This window comes from Salpingoeca rosetta (genome assembly GCF_000188695.1).
Source record: "Salpingoeca rosetta unplaced genomic scaffold supercont1.8, whole genome shotgun sequence".
Lineage (NCBI taxonomy): Eukaryota > Choanoflagellata > Craspedida > Salpingoecidae > Salpingoeca > Salpingoeca rosetta.
Window position 1 is genome coordinate 745,416 of NW_004754926.1, and position 20,000 is coordinate 765,415.

Consider the following 20,000-nt stretch of genomic DNA (forward strand, 5'->3'; position numbering starts at 1 on the left):
CATGATGGCACCGTCACCTTCATGCTAGGATGCCCGATGCAATGCTCATGTCACTCTCCTCTTCCCCTTTCGCCACCACCACTGCCATCACTCGTCCCTGCCATCACTGCCACTGCTGTGTTAGGGCATCACGTTTGACACGGGAGGCCTGAACCTGAAGCCAACCAACTTCATTGAGACGATGCACTACGATATGGGCGGCACTGCCGCTGTTCTCGGCACCATGCGCGCAATTGCAGACCTCAACCTCCCCATCAACGTTGGTGCGTTGAACGATACGGTTGCTGGTTGCCCCTGTCATTGCCTCCCTTTTCGCGTCGCTGTATCATTGCGCTCTCTTTCCGCGTTAGTGTTGTCTGCCTGCCTGCCTGTCTGTCTGTCTGTCTGTGTGCGTGGATACGTTCGCCTTTCGCATGCATCTCTCTTCGCCTGTGGTGTCTGTTTGCCTCCTCATTGCCGCTGCTGCTTCCGTGCATGTGCGAGTGCAGTTGGTGTTCTGGCGTTGGCGGAGAATGCAATTGGCTCCGGCGCGTACAAACCCATGGCAGTCATCCAATCCAGAAGCGTTAGTGTCCAGCCTCATTTGATGTGCTTCGTGTGTCTACGTCTGTCCTGCATGTGTAAGTGTGTGTGTGTGGGGGGGGGTTATGTACATGCACACACACGCGCACCTGTGTGTGTGTGTGTGTGTGTGTGTGTGTGTGTGTGTGTGTGTGTGTGTGTGCGTGCGTGTGTGTGTGTGTGTGCATGTGTGTGCGTGTTGTGTGTACTCTGTGTTTGTGTCACACAAGCTTTTGTCTTTGATTTAAAGCGTTGTGTCTGTATCTTGGCAATGTTGTTGTCTCTGTGCTTTTCCCTTCTTCCTTTCTTGCACAGCTGTCCCCCCACCTTCTGTCATTGCCCGCTGACAACGTCGCTCGACGGCTCGACCCCCATCTCGTTGCCACAGACCTGGTTGCCGAGTACCGCAAGGCAGCATGCAGCGCTGTGCAGCGCCTGACGTCCCTCAAGTCCACCGCTGCCTCATTCTTCGTCGAGTGTGCGTTGCCGACGTGCGAGCCGCCATACTATACTGCGCCTCCTCCATCCGCAAGGAGAAACTGCGTCCTCACTTGCATCTTTGGGAAGCTTGTCGCTCGCACACACTCATACACGCACACACACACACAAGAGAGAGACAAGCGAGCACCACAACTCGCACACACACACACACTCTCTCTCTCTCTCTCGCACACACTCTCTCACACTCGCACTCACGCGCGCACACACACTCACACACACACACACTCACACTCGCATTCGTTTGCCTCCATGTTTACGTAGGCGAGGACGATGCGAAGAGCGATGTTGGCAAGACGGTGCTGCAGTCGCTGATGCTGGCCGGTTACTCTTTCGACAAGTACATCACCGTCGAGGACAAGAAGCCTTCCTTCCTCCAGGTGCGTTGCGCCGCGAACCCACGCCCTCTTTCTGTGTCTCTGTGTGTCTGTGGTGTACGTGTCTGTGTCTGTGTGTGCCTGTATGTGGTCATGAATGTACTGACCAGCTGTGGGTGCATTGGTGGAACTTGAGACTGAGGTTATTGTCGCTTCTGACTCGCACAATCGCCACTGCGCACGTGTGCACAGGACGTCAGCCTGCACGTCAACGGCTCCTCGTTCCAGGATGCAGAGACCATCGTGCGTTTTGATGCCATGTCGTGCTCTGTATGCGTGTGTCCGCGCCTGTGTGTCTGCGCCTGTGTCTGTGTCTGTGTCTGTGTCTTTGTGTGTGCAGGCGCTCACGGCAACGCAGTTACTGTGCATCAAAACCATGCACACACTTCCTTCCTATTTTACCCACGCATGTACTTTTGCACCCACGCGCTCCTCTTGCCCGCATGCCATGGCTGCAGGCAGCGAGCAAAGGAACGGTGCTTGCACGCGACCTGATGAACGAGCGGGCAGATGTGGCCAACCCAAAAGGAATCCATGATGTGGCAGAGCGCGTGGCAGCAGACTTCAACCTCAACGTGCGACAGAACACCTCGTTGCCATGACAACGACACTCGCTCGCGCGTGAATGGGTGGTTGCGTTTTCCCGTTTTCCCTCTTCTCTCACTGCGTTGCTATTGGCTTGATTCCATATCGCCTGTTTCACTTGTCCTTTCACACAAGCAGTTTCACTTGCTCGTTCACACACACTCGCACACATTTACAAAATCGCGCACTCACACTCATTTACAAACAAACCCGCACACACGCACGCACGCACCACACCGCACGCCTCCCCCATGACCCCTCCCCCGCCCCGTTTTCTGTGCAGTGCCACAGCATTGTTGGCATCCCAGCCCTCGATCACGAGCGCATGCACCTCATGTCAGCTGTACGTACCACTAAGATCAAGCGGTCCCTCCACCTCCCTTATGCCTTGCCTCGTGGATGCGTGTGTGCACATGCTCTCAACCTGTCCCTTTTCGTTGGCCTGGTGTTGCACAGCTGCGTTGTGCACTGCGGAACGCTGTTTTGCTGTCGCTATCGCTTCCCATACGTACCATCATCGCCGGTGACGTGTACCCACACACACACACACACACACACACACACACACACACACACACACACACACACACACACACACACACACACACACACACACACACACACACACACACACACACACACCCTGCATGCACCGCAACAGGTTGGCCAAGGGTCCCGGTTTGAGCCGCGTCTTGTCTGCCTCGAGCACATGCGCGGGCCCACCGACGCGCCACCCGTCGTCCTCGTTGGAAAGGTTGGCAGCCACATTGCACCTGTCACTCACGCATGCCACTCCTGCTGTGGACACGAGTGCACCGCGCTCGTTCGCGGCACCATTCGTGGAATCATCTTCGGCTCCATGATGGCACCGTCACCTTCATGCTAGGATGCCCGATGCAATGCTCATGTCACTCTCCTCTTCCCCTTTCGCCACCACCACTGCCATCACTCGTCCCTGCCATCACTGCCACTGCTGTGTTAGGGCATCACGTTTGACACGGGAGGCCTGAACCTGAAGCCAACCAACTTCATTGAGACGATGCACTACGATATGGGCGGCACTGCCGCTGTTCTCGGCACCATGCGCGCAATTGCAGACCTCAACCTCCCCATCAACGTTGGTGCGTTGAACGATACGGTTGCTGGTTGCCCCTGTCATTGCCTCCCTTTTCGCGTCGCTGTATCATTGCGCTCTCTTTCCGCGTTAGTGTTGTCTGCCTGCCTGCCTGTCTGTCTGTCTGTCTGTGTGCGTGGATACGTTCGCCTTTCGCATGCATCTCTCTTCGCCTGTGGTGTCTGTTTGCCTCCTCATTGCCGCTGCTGCTTCCGTGCATGTGCGAGTGCAGTTGGTGTTCTGGCGTTGGCGGAGAATGCAATTGGCTCCGGCGCGTACAAACCCATGGCAGTCATCCAATCCAGAAGCGTTAGTGTCCAGCCTCATTTGATGTGCTTCGTGTGTCTACGTCTGTCCTGCATGTGTAAGTGTGTGTGTGTGGGGGGGGGTTATGTACATGCACACACACGCGCACCTGTGTGTGTGTGTGTGTGTGTGTGTGTGTGTGTGTGTGTGTGTGTGTGTTGCCGTGGCCGTTTTGCATCCATGTATCAGCCTCTGTCCGCCCGTCCACGTTCCTCTGAGTATCTTCCTTGTCGTCCATCATTTCTTCTGACAACCCCCCCCCCCACCACCACCACCACCACCACCGCTCGTATGCGCAGGGCAAGACGGTTGAGGTTGGCAACACGGATGCCGAAGGCCGCCTTGTCCTTGCAGACGGTAGAGCATCTCTGCGAGTGCCCCTGCAGCTGTTTGTGCATGTGTGGGTGGATGTGTTTTGGACATGGACTTGCACGCTCGCACAAACGGCTCCGCAGTAACGTGCCGCGTCTCTCCCTCCTCCTTATTCTTCTTCCTGTGCTGGTTTGGTGTCTCGCCAGCGTTGACGTATGCACAGGACCGCTACAAGCCGACCACAGTTGTGGATGTTGCCACACTTACAGGTGTGATTTGCTCTCGCTGTATAGATCAGACACGCAATTGCCATGAGTGTTGACACAGCATGCTGGCCTTTGGAGCCGCTTCCCCCGCCCCTTGTCACAATTTTGCTCTTGTATGCGGGGGTACGCTCACATGTGCAACGCACACGTGCACACACACACACACACACACACACACACACACACACACACACACACACACACACACACACACACACACACACACACACACACAATGCATTCGCATGCACGCAGGCGCGTGTGTTGTTGCGCTTGGCCCCTATGGCGCTGGCCTGTTCACCAACAATGACGACCTTCAATCCTCGCTCGTCACTGCGGGCTCCTCTGTCTTTGAGCGCGTGTGGCCGCTGCCCATCTTCCCCGAGCACAGGGAGGAGCTCAAGGGCGCCTTCGCAGACATCAACAGCACGGGTGAGGATGACATGTGTGTCTTTGTGGTTTTTGTGTGCGTGTCTGTGTTATTTTGTGTGCGTGTGTGTGTGTGTGTGTGTGTGTGTGTGTGTGTGTGTGTGTGTGTGTGTGTGTTTGCGTGCGTGCGTGCGTGCGTGCGTGCGTGTGTGCGTGTGTGCGTGCGTGCACACGTGCATGTGTGCACGTTGCGTCTGAGTCACTGTCCCCCTGTCCTTTCCATTCATCGTGACGCGTTTGTCACCCACAATTCCCTCCCTCCCAATCTACACCTTACACCAGGCACGAGCCGGTATGGCGGGGCGAGCACGGCTGCTGCCTTCCTTGAGAGCTTCATCCAGGACTCCGTTCACTGGGCACACGTGGATATTGCCGGGCCATCAGACTACTCAAAGGTCGTATGACTGCGTGTGTGTTCATTTGTGTTGGCTTTCGTGTTCTTGCCGGTTGCGTACCGTGCGCGTCTTCGTCTGCCGTAATGCCAGCCGTCACACAATGCTCACTGCGTCAACCCACCAACCCACTGCCCTCGCCGTGCCCAGGCCTCTGGACCGTTCAACGCCGGCGGCACCGGGTTTGGCACGCAGCTGCTCACGCGCTATCTTGCGGCGACAGCCGCCGCCTGAGGCGTGCAGGGATGCCGATGATGATGATGACGATGATGATGATGATGATGATGATGATGATGATGATGATGATGATGATGATGATGATGATGATGATGGCTGTGATGAGTGACGGTGATGGCAATGGTGGTGATGCTGCTGTCGTGCTGGTGGTCATACAACCATAAAAACACAAAGACAAGAACGAGAGTAGTCTACAGCAATCTTGTCTTGTCTCCATTTTGTGTGTGTGTGTGTGTGTCTGTCTGTCTATGTCTGTCTGTCTGTCCAACTCTACCCCTTTCTGTGGAACAGGAGAGACGTGGTGGTGTTGCTTGGAGCAATGCTTGGCACGGTTTGGTTTAATGCCCGTATCCAGGTGATGGTGAAGCTGTTGTGGTGTACATGCAAGGTTATGGGGCATTAGAAGGCCGGGCAGGGTTCCTGTTGGGTTGCGCAGTCGTAGTCGGCCGCTTGGCGCTGCAGTGCACACTCGTATCTCGCCTGCCGCATCTCCTGCTTGATCAGCTCCTCCTGATACGCAAACGTCGTCAGTGCCTCTACACTTGCAGCATCTCCATATTCATCTGTGATGCATGTACGGCAAGTGCTGGGAGCGTGAGCGTGTGTGTGTGTGTGTGTGTGTGTGTGTGTGTGTGTGTGTGTGTGTGGCAGGTTGCTCTCCATCTCCGAGATACGAACACACACACACACACACAGCGCGCGCCAGCTGCCTGCTTTGGTCGAACCTTGTGTTTGGTTGTCGACGCACTTCAGGCACGTTTGCGGGCAAAGAGATGCGAATGGCTGCATGTTGCAATGCAGTGCGCGGCGGGTGCGCTCGCATGTCATCTGCTCCTGCGCCCCCAAGTCTGAGACGCCAGCTTGCCACACCTGTTCCACGGCCAAGTCTTGGTCCATGCACGCATTCTCATACCCTGCCATGCCGTACAACAGCGCAGACACACACACGCACATGCACATACGCACACCCACACATGCGGTGAGCAACTTCAACCCGAGTATGCTCATCACCAACGCAGCAACGCACGTCTGGTTGACCATGGCGTGGCACGGGCTCTTCTTCGTCAAGCATCCTCCTGTGTCTGCTTACCGTAGCCTTGGCAGCTTTGCTGGCAGAGGAATGCCACGGCATTGGCGAATGCGCCGCACAGCCCCTGCTGAGCAGCCTCAGTGCATGTGCCCGTGGAAGGAAGGAGGGCAGCGAGTGCGTCGTCTTGATCAAGTGTGGCTGCTCAAACAAGGTGCACGTGTGATTACGAGCGTGAGCAGAGAAGCAGGTGTGCTCAGGACCAAGCAAAGAACAACAACAAAGGCGCCAACAGCAGCAACCCTGACAACCGACGCACTCCACGACAGCAGGCACACCAGGGCGCACGACGGAACCCTCTGGGCGCTTCCACCCACCCGCTTCAAGCCACACCCTCTGCTCACCGCTGACGACGGTGGCTAGTAGGGTGGCCACGATCATTCCAAACACGACCCTCATCGCTGCTCGCGTGTGGTGTTGCTGTTGTTGGTGTTGTTGTTGTTCGAATAAGAAAGAGTCTGTGTGTTTAATGCAAAACAGCAGATATCGGTCGGGTCATACGACAAGGCGAACAAGCTGTAAATCGTTGCCAGCGAGCTGCATTAATTGTTTACACATCACTTCCTTTCACAGCCACACGCTCGACGCTGGATGTTGACGGTGGTGTGTGCTGCTGTCTTCTTCGATTACTGGTAGCCGAAAGGCAAACTACAATGCGCAACTAGCTCGCTAGGAAGCAGAGAGAAAGACCTGTTTGTAACGAAGTAACGAGTGGAATACACCAGGAATTGCCACGACAGCGTCCAACACACACACACACACACACACACACCGCGCGTACAAGAAGGTAGACACACTACGCATCTCCAACTGCAAGCATCATCTCGTCATGCAAGAGGCGTTCGAGGTGGGAGGCGGACAACAGGTGGTCGGAAGCAATGTGCACGAGCGTGCGCGATGCCAGCACTTGGCAATCAAGCAAGATATGATATTGTGGAGGAACAAAGATCAAGATCTGCAGTCGCGCCAGCTCGCCTTGCTTGTCTGACTTCCGTGCTACAACCATGAACCTGCATAAAACACGCACGACACGTGTCCCGCGCACAAGCAAAGCCGTCAACACAGCAACAGGCAGGCAGGTGCCCTTGGTCACGGCTCGCAAACAAACAAACAAACGAGCAGCATCCAGGCAGGTGAACAGGCAAGACATAACACAGGCAAGACATAACGCCGGCCAGATACTATAGGCAAGGTATCACGTGGACAGTAAAGTAGATTGCCACCAATATCTGCACGTACCGCTGAAAGTGCTTGCGAAGGAACGCCACGGCCTCTGCCGCGCTCATATCGAGAGACTTGCTCGACACGACACCAGAGGCATCTGCGTTCGCCCCAACGTGCCTCCACAGAGCACCAAACAGCACCTCCCTGTATGCGTTCACCTCGCCCTCCGGGCGCGCTGTCATCCCCTCGTCGCTGCCGGCGCGGCGGTACATCCAGCCCGACGGCAGCGATGGCTGGCACGAGCGCGCAGGCGCAATGTGGAGACAGGGGGTGGGTCGAACAAGAAGAGATGAGTGGGCGCGTGTGCGTGCATGTATGTATGTGCGTGCGTGTGCGTGCGTGTGCGTGTGCGTGCGTGTGTGTATGTGCGTGCGTGCGTGCATGCGTGCGTGCGTGCGTGTGCGTGCGTGTGTGTGTGTGTGTGTGTGTGTGCGTGCATGCGTGTGTATGTGCGTGAGCTTGCCAGCAAGTGGAGTAGTGGCAGAGTCGATGAAGCAAGCAACATCTGGCAAGCTGTGCAACGGGTGCGCCAAGTTGTTCGCTGCACACCTGCTGGAGCAAATCAGTGAAGGCCACGTGGATATCGTCGACCTTGCTTCGCCACGACGCGCCGCTGTCGTCCGTGTACGTCACTGTCGCATGCAAATCAGCGGGACGCGGCTGCAACCACAAACAAGACGACCACGTGAAACGAGCAATGTGAATTTCCACCCCGAAGCAACACACACACACACACATACACACACACGCACGCACACACACACACGCACACGCACGCACACTGGATTCACATGGGGGATGTGTGGGTACACAGCACCTCGACAGGATGGCACGGCAGCTCAAAGTCCCAAAACGTGCGCACTCCCGATCCAACAGCAGCGCTGAGAGAAATGGAGCACCACCAACAACATTGAGTGTGAATGAAGAACGCTGCTTGCTGAAGAGTGCCCAAGATGGGACACGAGCCTGACGTGCAGGTGCGTGTGGCGCCGCTTCCCACAAACGCAGACGCGCACTCAGGTACACGAGCGAGCGAGCGTACGAGTGTGTGTGTGTGTGCGTGCGTGTGTGCTGAACCTCACCCGTCCCGCATGTCATCCGCGTCATCTCCTGTCGACATGGACGAGCGCTGAAACAGCCGCAGACACGGGATGTACACTGGCTCCGTCTCCCGGAAATGACCACTGTACGCGCACGTGCATATCGTGAGAGAGAGCGTGTGTGTGTGTGTGTGCGTTCAACAATACGTCGATGGTGGCTTGAATGCAAATGGGGTGGCATGTGATTGTGGTGGGGAGGGAAGCAAGCGGACACAAACATACGCGTCATCGTGGAGGTTGAGTTGGATGGCAAACACTTTTTCGGGACACCGGACAATCTTGGCCACGCCTGCCGCAACCTACGTGCACAGTACATGTACATCAATTGAGCTCAGACACTGGTGACACGAAGTATAATCGCACGATCACACACACACACACACGTGCGAGCAAGCTGGACGCAAGACACATGCAAACATTTGCAGGCTTCCCGCAGAGCGCAAGCTTACTTCCCAACCTCATAAGAGAGACGGCACGGCAAACGCACGCTCGCCTGCAGAGCGGGTGAAATCATCGCACAAAATCATACATTTAGTACAGGTGATGCACGCGAATCACTCACAAACAAACAAAACCAAACTAACGAGTACACAAACACAAGCACACACACACATCTGCACCATCTCTTCATCCATCCACGTCCACAGTAGGTCCATCTCCACGACCACACTCACCTGCGCCATGTTGGCCTGCACGTGTTTGGCGTACGCCTTCAGGACGCCATCTGCATCGAGGGTGCCCCGTAGCGACACGTCGACATCGACCGGCGGAAGCTCAAGCGGTTCGTCTACGGGGTCGTTGCTGCTGCTCGCCGTCATCACCCGCTCCAGACTCGTCAGACTCGGCTTGCGCACATGCATCCGGTACTTGGCTGTGCATATATGCATGTGCATGTGTGTGTGCATGTGCGTGTGTACGTGTACGCGTGCATGTGTGCGTGACAAACAAGAAAGAGAGAAGAGAAGAGAAGAGAAGAGAGAGAGAGTGTGTGTGTGTGTGTGCGTGCGTGCGTGTATGAGGGGCTGAAGCAGCAAGCTGAACAGCACAACCACCGGCATGGTACTGAACCACAATCAGGAAGACTCACTGTCTCGCTTGCGGACTTGCTTTGGCTTGATTCTGTCCCCGCCCCCAAACGCATCACAAAACAGCAGGAGGCACGGTGAGCGCGGAAGATGCAACCTTCATTCAAAAAAAAAAAAAAAAACACATGCGCCATCCATGCAAGACTTCACATGCACACGTGCACATGCATGGGTGACCCATGAGGAACCTCTTGAGAATGAGGAGCTGGTGCGTTGCCTTGAAGATTCCCTCGTGATCGCGCCGTGTCCGATCAACGTCGTCAGCAGGAAGAAACGCCTACAGCGCACATACACGCATGCACACACACATGAGCTCACACACTCACACACAGATGTTGGTGATGTTGACATGGGTGCAGCATATACACGCTGCCAACAAGCTTGAGTTTGCACGCGTGCACCTGAATGCGGCCCTGTTCGAGGTCGTCCAGTGATGTCTCCAGCACAGACTCCAAACGCGCGCCAGACACCTTCACCAGCAGCATGTACAGCAGGCGAGCTGATACAAAGATGCCAGAGAAGTAAGAGAAGCCAGGATGGAAGCGAGGATGAGGGTGAGGAATACGAAACAGACAGACAGACAGACAGACAGACAGACACACACACACACACACACACAGAGACAGACAGACAGACAGACAGACAGACACACACACACACACAAATCGAGCGACGGCCATATGCACGCCACAGACCCAGATCCTGGATGTCGATGTTGCGGTAGGACTGCCAGATTGTGGTAAGAACATCTCCCAGCGGCAGAAGCGTGCTGGCCTGCGCGATAATTTGAAGCGTGGAACAGGCAAGCGTGCGTGGAAACAGGATGAATAAGCACGCGGTCATTGTGCGGGGTAGATGACGAAGGAGAAACATTGAATACACATGCCCCCCCCCCACACACACACGGACAGACAGACAGACACACACACACACACACGGACAGACAGACAGACACACACACACACACACACGGACAGACAGACAAGACAGACAGAAGACACCCTACCTCGGTGACGTTGCGCTGCATGATGCATCGACAAATTTGCAACAGTCTATTGCCGCGATTCCACTCGCCCTGAGGTTTGAAGCAACGAAGGGGCACAATCAAGAACAAGGAAGAGGCAGGGTGAGTCATCGTTTCCACGACGCAACATATGTCGCATACACACGCAAAGGTGCTGGCAATCCCCCGCAAGCAACAGGACATACACATAACACACGTACGCGGCGACAAATTGCTGTGGATGTGAGGATCTCCTTGAGCTTCAGCAGAAACGTTGCGGGGGCAATGCCTTCAACCTGCGCCAACCTGTCGGTGCGCCCACACACACATGTGATGTGAGCGCAAGCGTTCGTGCGGATGCAGTGCAGGCCAGGCGGCGACTCAGGACTGCACCTGAGGACGAGGACGAGGTAGTCGTCAATGTGCTGCATCAACGTCTGTGCTTCTGTCGCCACAAATCGGTCCTGTCACAGCGCATGTGCACACACACACACACACACACACACACACACACACACACACACACACACACACACGTACACACGTACACAGAGGTGCCCACAGGTGCATGGTAAGAACTGGGCGATGCCATGACGACATGTGGTGTGAAGCCAACTCACGCACCAGTACGCATTCATTGCGCACCTGAAGTTTGCGGAGAATGGCCGTAGCGAGCGTGGTGTCACCAAGCGTTTCGCTCACAGCGGTCACAGTGTTGACAAGCAGCGGGAGGAACGCAGGCTGCGATGCAACGAGGCGAAGCAAATAGTCCGACACATCCTGAACACGGCAAGCGCGCATGTGGCGACGCACTCGTAAGTGTCGGTGTGCACAACTCGCGCCAGGTGGGGGGAGGGGCTTGTGGCATGTCTAAACTCAAGTGTGTTGAACAGGAACACGAAGAGGAAGAAGAAGAACAGCACATGGACCCCAACATGACAGCACACAAACAAACACAAGCAGCGTGTGGCACCTGGGTGACCGGTGGCGGTGCGTGGACGAGGATGCGGTACACGGTGGCAAAGAACGCGCGTGCGCCCGCAGATATGCCCAAGCTGCAAAATGGATCGAGGGCACGACAGGGCACGACACACTTGACGTCAGATGTCAACGCAGCAGGAAGTCAGCGCAAGCAGATACGAAGTATATGCCGGCACACAGACAGACAGGCAGACAGACACATCGACAAACACACACGCAAAACCACGTCCGCATAAGCATGTGTATTCGAGTGAGACCTGTCTGCAAACATGTATGTTTGAAAGCAGTCCAGGGCACTGCGGAGAATGCCAAGGCAGTGATCGGGAGACATGGTGGATAGCGCACCCATGTCTGGGAGCACCTGTCGTGGTGGTCAGTTGGATGGTTGATTGGTTTTGGAAAGAGAGGCAATGTAAGCTGAGACAAGAACACACATGTACAAAGGCATACACGGACAAACATACACACACAGACATACGCACATACACACAGACAGACATACGCACACAGACGTCGGTGCAAAGCGATACCTCCAAACGAAGAGACGTATCTGTGATTGTACTTCTCGAGTCCGAATGCTCGGATCGCCTGTCGGAATCAATCCGCGCCATCGCCTGAAGGCCAACAACACTCGCAAGCATGTCCACCTGCCGCGTCCACATCTGTCAGCACACACGCACACACGCACACACATGCACCGCGGTGACGATGAAGAAAAGTCGTCATGAATACATCTGCCGACGCGCACACGCACACGCACACACGCACATACCTACAGCCTTGCACATCATCATGGAAATACATGCACAAGCAAATGACAAAGCGGTGCGAGTGTCGTGTGTGTGTGTGTGTGTGTGTGCCGCAATGGACAAGTACAGCACCTCTATTGATTCAAATTCACGCGGGAAAAAGTCTTCAATTGTCTTGTGCTTCCCTGGTTGGTTATGATGTTGCACCGCACGCCACAGTCAGTACACGTAAGCACTGTAGCACACCCGTTTCTTCTCAACGCCAAGCATATTGTGCTGGCGGATGAGTGGGCCCTCAGCCTTTGCGCAACCTTCAAAGCGAGAGTGAGTGCACGCATGGTAACGCCAAAGGGTGCAAACAGCCGAGCGCTTACCGAGCAGCATGCGGTTACAGAAGCAGAGCGTGAACAGCAGTTGGCGTCGCCACTGCAACCACACACATGTACAAACAACGTACACATGCACATTGGGTGTTCGTGAGCACGACTCCGAGGTCATCCAAACCATAACCCACACAGACAGTTGTACCCACAACTACATCACACACACACACACACACAAGCTGCCACACGCAACAACAGCAAGACTGCCCTACGACAACCTCAGATTGCATAAAAACACAGGGCACACGTTTGTACACAATTCCTCTCCTGCTCCTTCTAGTACCTTGGGGACCTGCGGGTCCAGGATAAGATCAAGGAGACGCACACGCACGGACACAATTTCCTTTGTGCGCAGCAGGCGGCGTTGCTGGAATATGGACAGCAGCATCAGCAACGCGTGGATGTCACAGTGGTCCACGCTCAGCTCCAGGCGTTTAGCGGTCACGTGAAACACCTGGTTGGACAGGTTCGTTTGGGACAGCAGGGTTGCGAGCGCGTGCAGCGTGTGCGCCATGCTGGGCGCGGTGGCGTTTGAGGCCGCCGTTGACAGGAACGAGACGCAGCGCTGAATGGCGTCCTCGCCAGCTTGCTTGGACTGGTAGTGAGAAACACAACGACACGAGCAAAATATGTACAGACATGTGAGAGAAGCAATAAGGACCGTTTCTGGCAACAGAACCAAGTCAAGCTCACAGATAGGTGCGGGCACAAACAGCTCGACACACACACACACATACACACACACACACCTCAACAGGCTGCGCGGCTGCCAGAATCCCGGGCGGGCCGACGATGGCGCTCTCTGGGACAACAGTCGAGGCAGCGGATGATGATACAGCAGCAGCACTGACAGTGGTGGCTGCAGAGGTGGACGGTTTTGCTGCACCGCGACGCTGGGGTGTGTTTGGAGCAGAGCGGCGGGTGTCGTGTGCATGCCGCGATGATGGCGGCGGTGGCGATGGGCGTGCAAGGAAGGAGGACAGTGGTAGCGGCCCATCCAGCACTTCGGGCGGGAAGAAGAACGGCTGGCAACATGTGCAGAGGCAGCGTTGGGGGGGGGGGGTGGGTGGTTTGCGTGAGAGCCTATCATCCGTGCGCTGTTGTGTGTGTGTGTGTGTGTGTGTGTGTGTGTGTGTGTGTGTGTGTGTGTGTGTGTGTGTGTGTGTGTGTGTGTGTGTGACCTCAAGCAGCCAAAGTGTAAAACCACGACCACCACGCACCGTGAGTGCTTCGTCGTCAACAGAGAGGAGCGACTGGAAGTTGAGGCGGTGCGAGGCCACAAGCTCCGGTGGCACCCTGCTGAGGATGTCCGCTCGCCACTTGTGCGTGCTTTGGATGCGGAGAACCGCACACGCATTGCGCATGACAACAGCAAGCAGCTGCGCGTACGCCTGCGCCGTGATGGTGGTTTGCGTCTGTTCGCGCGACATCATTGTGTGTGTGTGCGTGTGTGTGTGTGTGTGTATGTGAGTGAGTGAGGATAAGCCACAAGGACAAGCATGTGAGTGCGTGGGGGAGTGACACGGAACAATGTGAGCCGGCCTCGGGCATGTGCCATCAAGGAACGTGTAACACCTGTGCCAACTGGTAGATGTGGCCAAGCTTATGGCTGAGGAGGCCGGGCATGGCAAGCTCAAGGTCAATGAGGCAGTGGCAGACGATGCGCCGCAGCAGTGCCGTCTCCACGACATCGTCGCCAGCCAACACCGACAGCATGTTGAAGTTGATGAAGCTGCAGTGGCCATGTGCACATCAGCAACAAGGACATGAGTGTCAAACAACATGCTAAAGGCACAGCTTTGCACCACCACAAGCCCATCAGTGCACACACACACACACACACACACACACACACACACACAACACGCCCATCAGAACACACACACGCACAGAGCAAACTCATCCGCACACATGCACACATGCACACACACACACACACACCTCTGAAAGCCCTTCTCAGTGTAATCATGAACGAGGATGAGCGTTGTGATGGTGGAGATGAGCTTGGCCTTGAACTTCATGCGATCCGACATCATGGTCGTGCACTGCGTTGGGTGACACGAGCGCACAAAGCGAGCCGGCGTGAGTCCCTGCACCGTGAGGCAATCTCAATCATTGACACAACGGCAGGCGCGCGTACATACACACACACACACACACCTACCTACCTTTGATATGAGATGGGCGATGGTCTCGCTTGGATCCTCTGGAGGCGCAAGCAGCACGTCGCTCCATTCTGCCAATAACTGCAGCACCTGCGCATGAATGCTATCAGACCGAGTCTGGTCGTCCAAACTCTGCGTTGTGTGTGTGTGTGTGTGTGTGTGTGTGTGTGTGTGTGTGTGTGTGTGTGTGTGTGTGTGTGTGTGTTGCGTAGTGGGGTGCAAGCAGCGTTAGTGGCGAGGTTGGCACGAGCAAGGAGAGCAACCATGGTGAGTGCAAACATGGCGCCCACACCGCGCACGACAAACACTGGCAGGTGCTTGCAGCAACCTACCTCCAGCAAAGCTGCGACAAACTCGGACCGGTCCACTCGTCGCGATGCCAGGTGCCTGAAGTGTGCAGTGCATGGCGTTGTAAGTTGTAAGACCAACGCAAGTAACACAAAAGGCAATGCGGTGGCAGCCACACAGACAGTCGAGGTGACAGTTTCACACAGACACAGACACAGACACAGACACAGGCACAGACACACACAGACACACAGACACACACACAGGCACACACACACATACACACACACACACACAGGCAGACACACACACACAGACACGCACACACACACACAGACACCGACACACACACACACACACACACACACAGCGCATCACTGACTTGAGGATGTTGCCTTTCTGTGCATGTTGGAGGAGGGTGAACCATGGACTGCCAACACTGGCCGCGCCTGGCCTGGGCGCCCCACTCTCGGCGTTCCATGTCTGGGGTTGCTCCACCCCTTCAACCACGGCAAGGTCAAGCAGTGCCCTCGCCAGCCCCGATGGCATTGTTGCCTCTGCTCTGGTGTGGTTGCACGGTGAGAATTGTGTTTGTGTTTGCACGATCCCTTTTGCTTCTTTGCTTCTTCTTGTCGTCTTCTCTCTTGTTGCCACTTTCTCCACAACTTCGCGTTTCGTTCATGTCAGTTCAATGGAGTGCAACCACCATGAAACACACAGACACACGCACACACACACATGCATTGGACCTCATGCAAGTCGCACGGACGGGGGATGATGGGTGGATGGGACTGCTGCTCCTGCAGCTGTTGCTGCCGGCACGAACAACAGCGACAACAACAAGAAAGAGCAGTCCACTCACGAGCCGAACAAGCAAAAGAAGCACATGACTGCGAGTGTGGTGGTGTATGTGTGGCCCAACCGCAAGAAGCGAGTTGAAGAAGAGTGGTGCACGCCCCACCAAAGCGGGAGAAGCGGGCTCAGCGGCTTTACTTGACGTGGCGCTTGAGCTTGCCCATGAAGGCGCGCTTCTCGGCCTTGGTCTGGAAGCGACCGTGGCCAAACTTGGAGGAGGTGTCGATGAACTTGAGCGTGATCTTCTCCTGACCGCGGCGGCTCGTGTCCGGGATGACGGCCTTGCGCAGGGTGAGGGCGCGCTTCTTCACACCGACGGTGGAGCCCTTGACGATGAGGAAGTCCTGCTTGACGATACCGTAGCGGGGGAAGCCACCCATCGGGGTGATGCACTTCTTGGTGGGGTCAGCGGCGACGGTGGCGTTGTCCGTGACGTAGCGGCCCTTGTCGTCCTTGTGGTAGCCCTTGCCGACCATGTAGATCTTCTTGTTCATCTCCGTGCGGTGGTGGTAGCCGTTCTGACCGGCGCGAGCAACGGAGTACTGCACGTTGGCAGGGTGCCAGGCGCCAATGCAGGCAACCTTGCGCAGACCCTTGTGGGTCTTGCGGGGAAGGCGCTTGGTGCCCCAACGGTGGGTCACACCCTCAAAGCCGCGACCCTTGCTGGCGCCGAGGACGTCGATGTTCTCGTCCTGGACAAACACGGTGCCGACGGGGATGTCCTGCTCGAGGAGGCCCTTGGCAAAGGCGACCTTCTCCGCGGGGGTGCCGCCGTTGACCTGGATCTCCATGATGTGGGCCTTCTTCTGGCGCAGGTTGAGCACGTCAATCTTGGTGTGGGCAATGACGCGGATGACGGTGCAGTACTTGGCCAGGCGGCGCAGCTGGTCCTCAAAGTTCTTCTTGCCCTCCTCGGTCTTGAGGCGCGCAAAGTACTTGGAGAACTGCTTCTTCTTGCTCTTGACGTAGTTCTTGTAGAAGCGGCGCATGCACGTCTCGGACATGTTGCCGGCGAAGACGGTGGTGAGCTGGCGCAGGCCGCGCGGGGTCTCGACGTAGCCGACGATGCCGACGCCGACCATGGGCGGGGTCTCGACAACGGTCACGGCCTCGACGACCTCCTTCTTGTGCGCCTTGGAGCCTGTGCGGTCCATCTCACGCACAATGTGGGTCATGCCGGCCTTGTAGCCGATGAAGGCCGTCAGGTGGGGCTTGTCCTCCTTGTTGTCGCGCGGGAAGGAGCGGACGCGGCCGCGATGATGCTTCGTGCGCTTCTTCGGCAGGAAGCCGAGAGAACCGTGGCGGGGCGCGCGGAACTTGCGGTGGGACCTGTGGCAGTGTGTTTGAGTGAGTCGTAGTTGTGTGTGGCAGTGTGTGTGTGAGTGCATGTGAGAGTGTTGTGTGTGTGTGTGTGAGTATGTTGTGTACGTGTGCATGTGTATGTGTGTGTGCATGTGGCGCTGTTCAAACGCAAACAAAAGCTGCACACTGCCCTCCCCCCAATGAACGCCATCAGCGCATGCAAGCATCCACCCACGCTCCTGCCATCCACAAGCCCACGCCCGCACACGCACTGCCGCTCAGCTCACTCACATGGTTGGTGGGTTGAAGGGGTTGGTGGGCACAAAAGGGAAAAGGCACAAACGCATGTGCCAATGGAATTTTATACAAATCTTCAGTAGATAACCGTTTATGCAGTGATATCGCGAACCATCGCCCGCCAACGACTTGTGCTGCCCCCACTCCTCCACTCACCATCCCTCTCTGTCCTTTTCTCCATGTTATCATACAGCTTCACTCGCTGTCACTGCTGGTGGACCAATCTGAAGACGACAGCCCAGATGATGAAGATGACGACGACGACGACGACGTGGAGAGGCGCCGGCTTCGCTTCTTCTTCGCCTTGTCCTTCTTGCGTTTGCTCTTGCTTTGTTTGCGTCTCGCCTGCTCTTTGCGCTTTTCTTCCTTCTTCTTCGCCTTGCGCTTCCTCTTCTCCTTGCTACGGTCGCGCTTGTGCTTGTGCTTTCGCTTCTTCTCCTTGTGCTTTCGGCTGCTGCTGCTGCTGCCGCTGCGGATGCCGCCCTTGCGCGTGCTGCTCGCTTGCTCCCCGGTCACCTCAACCCACTCGTAGTCCTCCTCCTCTCTACGCGCCTCAAGTCGCATCAGGTCCATCGAGTTGACGGATTCCGACGGCAGTGGCTGCTGTGTTGCACGTGCAGCCAGTGGATGAACTCGTGCAAGCGTCAGTCGCGGCGGTCCACCTGGCTGCTGCTGTTGTTGTTGCTGTTGTTGTTGCTGCTGTTGCTGCTGTTGCTGCTGCTGCGGCTGCTGTGTCTGCTGTGTCGGTGCGCGACCCAATGAGCCCGCCGGGACAGGTGGGCCGATATCTGTGTCCGATTCGCTGCTGTCCGATGGCACAGCTCTTTGCTGTGCCAACAGGTTCTTGTCAACCCCACCTGGCAAGCCGCTCTTCGTCGTCGTCGGCGCTTCTGACGTGCGCTCGCTGCTCGTCACAACCGACTCCGTTGCCCCTGCTCTTTCGCCTGGCTTCCTTTCCCGCACTACTGCTGCTGCTGCTGCTGATGCTGCTGCTTTCCCTTCATCTTCGCCCTCACCCTCAGCTTCGTCCTCGCTCTCGCTCTCGCTGCCGCTGAAGATGGCCTTGAACAAATCCATCGGCGGGCGATCCGGCAGCGGCTCCACCTCCTCATCCTCTTCCTCTGCAACGTCCCTGTGCTCGTGTCTGCCGGTGTCACCTTTGCCTCCTTGGGTCGTCTTTTTCGGCTGCAAACCATACGTCTTGGCTGCACCCACGCTTGCATCCCCACGTGACGCTGCGCCAGCGAGCAGTTCCTCCGCCATCTGGTCGCCCTTGGGCAGCGGCTTTGTCTTGTCAACGGTTGGGCCCGTGCGCAGGCTGGCTGGTGTTGGCTCCTGCAGCCCCGCAAACCCCGGCACAGCACCCCAGCGCGTCTTGCGCCGCCGCCCACCAGCCGGCTCCTCCGCCACCAGCCCAACGAGCCCAGACTGCCACCATGGCGCGTGTGTGCGCGCGCGTATGTGTATGTGTGTACGCGTATGTGTGTGAGTGTGTGTGCGTATGTGTATGTGTGTGTGCGCGTATGTGTGTGTGTGTGTGTGAGCAGACAGGCTGGAGAGACCACGATGTGAATGTATGAGAGTGTGTCCCACCCCCCTCTCTGTCTGTCTCTCTAGGCACGTCCGTCAAAGAGCGAGCGCTGTCACTTACGCGAGGATAAGGGTCCTGGGTAGCAAAGCGCTTGCAGAGGATGCGGTGCGGGTGCCATTCAAACGATTCTCGCGTCAAGCGGCCATGCATGTTAGATTTTGCCTGCAAGCACCAACCACCGCAATGCGTATGCAAATGTGAAAAACAAAAGGAAGCCAAGCAAACCAGAGCAACAGCGAGCACCCACGGCCACAGCGCTTTGCATGTTCCACGCCTGTCAGGCACTCACACATGACAAAGTCACAGAGTATGCTCGACAATCATGAATGTGCCACGCGTGTGTTGCTCACCGCCTGTTCGCTGTCGTCCACACGCTGTTTCTGTTCCTTCTTTTCCTCGGCAGTCAGCGCGCCGCTGTCTGGGCCTTCAGTGTGAACGCAACAAGCAGCAATCCGGGGCACGAACACGCGTGGTAAGAATGAGTACAGGGGATTACGGTGGTGTGATTCACCACACTTGCAACGCGCAGTGCCGCGAGTCAGGAGGAAAAAATGTGCAGCGCACACGCACTCAAGGTGCATGTACAGCGCACATGTGCCTCTGTACACGTGCATGCCAAGGACTCAAAGGGGGTACCTTGCGGGAGGGTGAACCGTGCTGCCATGAGCTTTGACAGCGGGTTCTGCAGCCGCTCCTGGTCCGCCCTCGACTGCAAGTCGGCAGCGGAAGCCGGCTGGTGCTGCTGCATTTGCTGCATTTGCTGCATTTGCTGTTGTTGCTGTGGTGCAACTGGTGGCGGGCGCCGCAAGGGCT

General features: G+C 56.4%; 5 protein-coding genes across 5 annotated transcripts in view; 1 reads left to right on the forward strand and 4 right to left on the reverse strand.

Moving 5' to 3' along the window:
- The window catches only part of PTSG_03633 (uncharacterized protein), a 6,438-nt gene extending 1,181 nt beyond the window's left edge, over window positions 1–5,257 (forward strand). The window contains exons 3-15 of the mRNA XM_004995304.1: window positions 950–1,039; window positions 1,324–1,439; window positions 1,629–1,679; window positions 1,895–2,011; window positions 2,305–2,364; window positions 2,683–2,775; window positions 3,004–3,142; window positions 3,368–3,444; window positions 3,741–3,798; window positions 3,960–4,022; window positions 4,275–4,451; window positions 4,731–4,843; window positions 4,991–5,257. Of these exons, the coding sequence (XP_004995361.1) occupies window positions 950–1,039; window positions 1,324–1,439; window positions 1,629–1,679; window positions 1,895–2,011; window positions 2,305–2,364; window positions 2,683–2,775; window positions 3,004–3,142; window positions 3,368–3,444; window positions 3,741–3,798; window positions 3,960–4,022; window positions 4,275–4,451; window positions 4,731–4,843; window positions 4,991–5,074 (1,238 nt within the window). The 3' untranslated portion in view covers window positions 5,075–5,257. The remainder of the gene's footprint in view (window positions 1–949; window positions 1,040–1,323; window positions 1,440–1,628; window positions 1,680–1,894; window positions 2,012–2,304; window positions 2,365–2,682; window positions 2,776–3,003; window positions 3,143–3,367; window positions 3,445–3,740; window positions 3,799–3,959; window positions 4,023–4,274; window positions 4,452–4,730; window positions 4,844–4,990) is intronic.
- A 142-nt stretch (window positions 5,258–5,399) lies between these two features.
- Window positions 5,400–6,699, reverse strand: PTSG_03634 (uncharacterized protein). Its single transcript, XM_004995305.1, has 4 exons — window positions 6,509–6,699; window positions 6,168–6,305; window positions 5,803–5,991; window positions 5,400–5,640 (listed from the first exon to the last, which is right to left on the reverse strand). The coding sequence occupies exons 1-4, from the start codon at window positions 6,561–6,563 to the stop codon at window positions 5,477–5,479; spliced, it is 546 nt and encodes a 181-aa protein (XP_004995362.1). The 5' UTR covers window positions 6,564–6,699; the 3' UTR covers window positions 5,400–5,476.
- Window positions 6,700–6,819: 120 nt separating this feature from the next.
- Window positions 6,820–15,819, reverse strand: PTSG_12048 (uncharacterized protein). Its single transcript, XM_004995306.1, has 29 exons — window positions 15,525–15,819; window positions 15,187–15,241; window positions 14,858–14,986; window positions 14,631–14,734; window positions 14,265–14,421; window positions 13,910–14,104; window positions 13,439–13,714; window positions 12,973–13,284; window positions 12,681–12,732; window positions 12,439–12,491; window positions 12,088–12,219; window positions 11,815–11,918; window positions 11,550–11,631; window positions 11,222–11,356; window positions 10,970–11,040; window positions 10,798–10,882; window positions 10,580–10,648; window positions 10,269–10,347; window positions 9,975–10,072; window positions 9,762–9,850; window positions 9,576–9,607; window positions 9,163–9,359; window positions 8,946–8,981; window positions 8,711–8,787; window positions 8,471–8,572; window positions 8,206–8,269; window positions 7,938–8,048; window positions 7,404–7,621; window positions 6,820–7,174 (listed from the first exon to the last, which is right to left on the reverse strand). Exons 1-29 carry the CDS (start codon window positions 15,689–15,691, stop codon window positions 6,961–6,963), a joined length of 3,495 nt encoding a protein of 1,164 aa, XP_004995363.1. The 5' UTR covers window positions 15,692–15,819; the 3' UTR covers window positions 6,820–6,960.
- PTSG_12049 (60S ribosomal protein L3) lies at window positions 15,815–17,633 on the reverse strand. Its single transcript, XM_004995307.1, has 2 exons — window positions 17,591–17,633; window positions 15,815–17,326 (listed from the first exon to the last, which is right to left on the reverse strand). Coding segments are annotated over exons 1-2 (1,197 nt in total). The 5' UTR covers window positions 17,593–17,633; the 3' UTR covers window positions 15,815–16,131.
- A 38-nt stretch (window positions 17,634–17,671) lies between these two features.
- Window positions 17,672–20,000, reverse strand: part of PTSG_03637 (uncharacterized protein) — a 4,936-nt gene continuing 2,607 nt past the window's right edge. The window contains exons 7-10 of the mRNA XM_004995308.1: window positions 19,824–20,000; window positions 19,538–19,611; window positions 19,248–19,349; window positions 17,672–19,024 (exon numbers count right to left, since the gene is read on the reverse strand). The exon at window positions 19,824–20,000 is cut by the window's right edge and continues 187 nt beyond it. Of these exons, the coding sequence (XP_004995365.1) occupies window positions 17,792–19,024; window positions 19,248–19,349; window positions 19,538–19,611; window positions 19,824–20,000 (1,586 nt within the window). The 3' untranslated portion in view covers window positions 17,672–17,791. The remainder of the gene's footprint in view (window positions 19,025–19,247; window positions 19,350–19,537; window positions 19,612–19,823) is intronic.

Bases quoted from the DNA above. Each gene is read 5' to 3' on its own strand.
- PTSG_03634 (XM_004995305.1), bottom strand. From the start codon at position 6,563: ATGAGGGTCGTGTTTGGAATGATCGTGGCCACCCTACTAGCCACCGTC. The intron at 6,306-6,508 runs GTGAGCAGAGGG...TTGTTTGAGCAG, and splicing joins ACTAGCCACCGTCGTCAGCG to CCACACTTGATCAAGACGAC. The intron at 5,641-5,802 runs GTTCGACCAAAG...CATGCATCACAG, and splicing joins CGTCGACAACCAAACACAAG to ATGAATATGGAGATGCTGCA.
- PTSG_12048 (XM_004995306.1), bottom strand. From the start codon at position 15,691: ATGCCATCGGGGCTGGCGAGGGCACTGCTTGACCTTGCCGTGGTTGAA. The intron at 13,285-13,438 runs GTGTGTGTGTGT...TCTCACTACCAG, and splicing joins CAGCCGCGCAGCCTGTTGAG to TCCAAGCAAGCTGGCGAGGA. The intron at 11,632-11,814 runs GTCTCACTCGAA...TCCATTTTGCAG, and splicing joins ACATACATGTTTGCAGACAG to CTTGGGCATATCTGCGGGCG.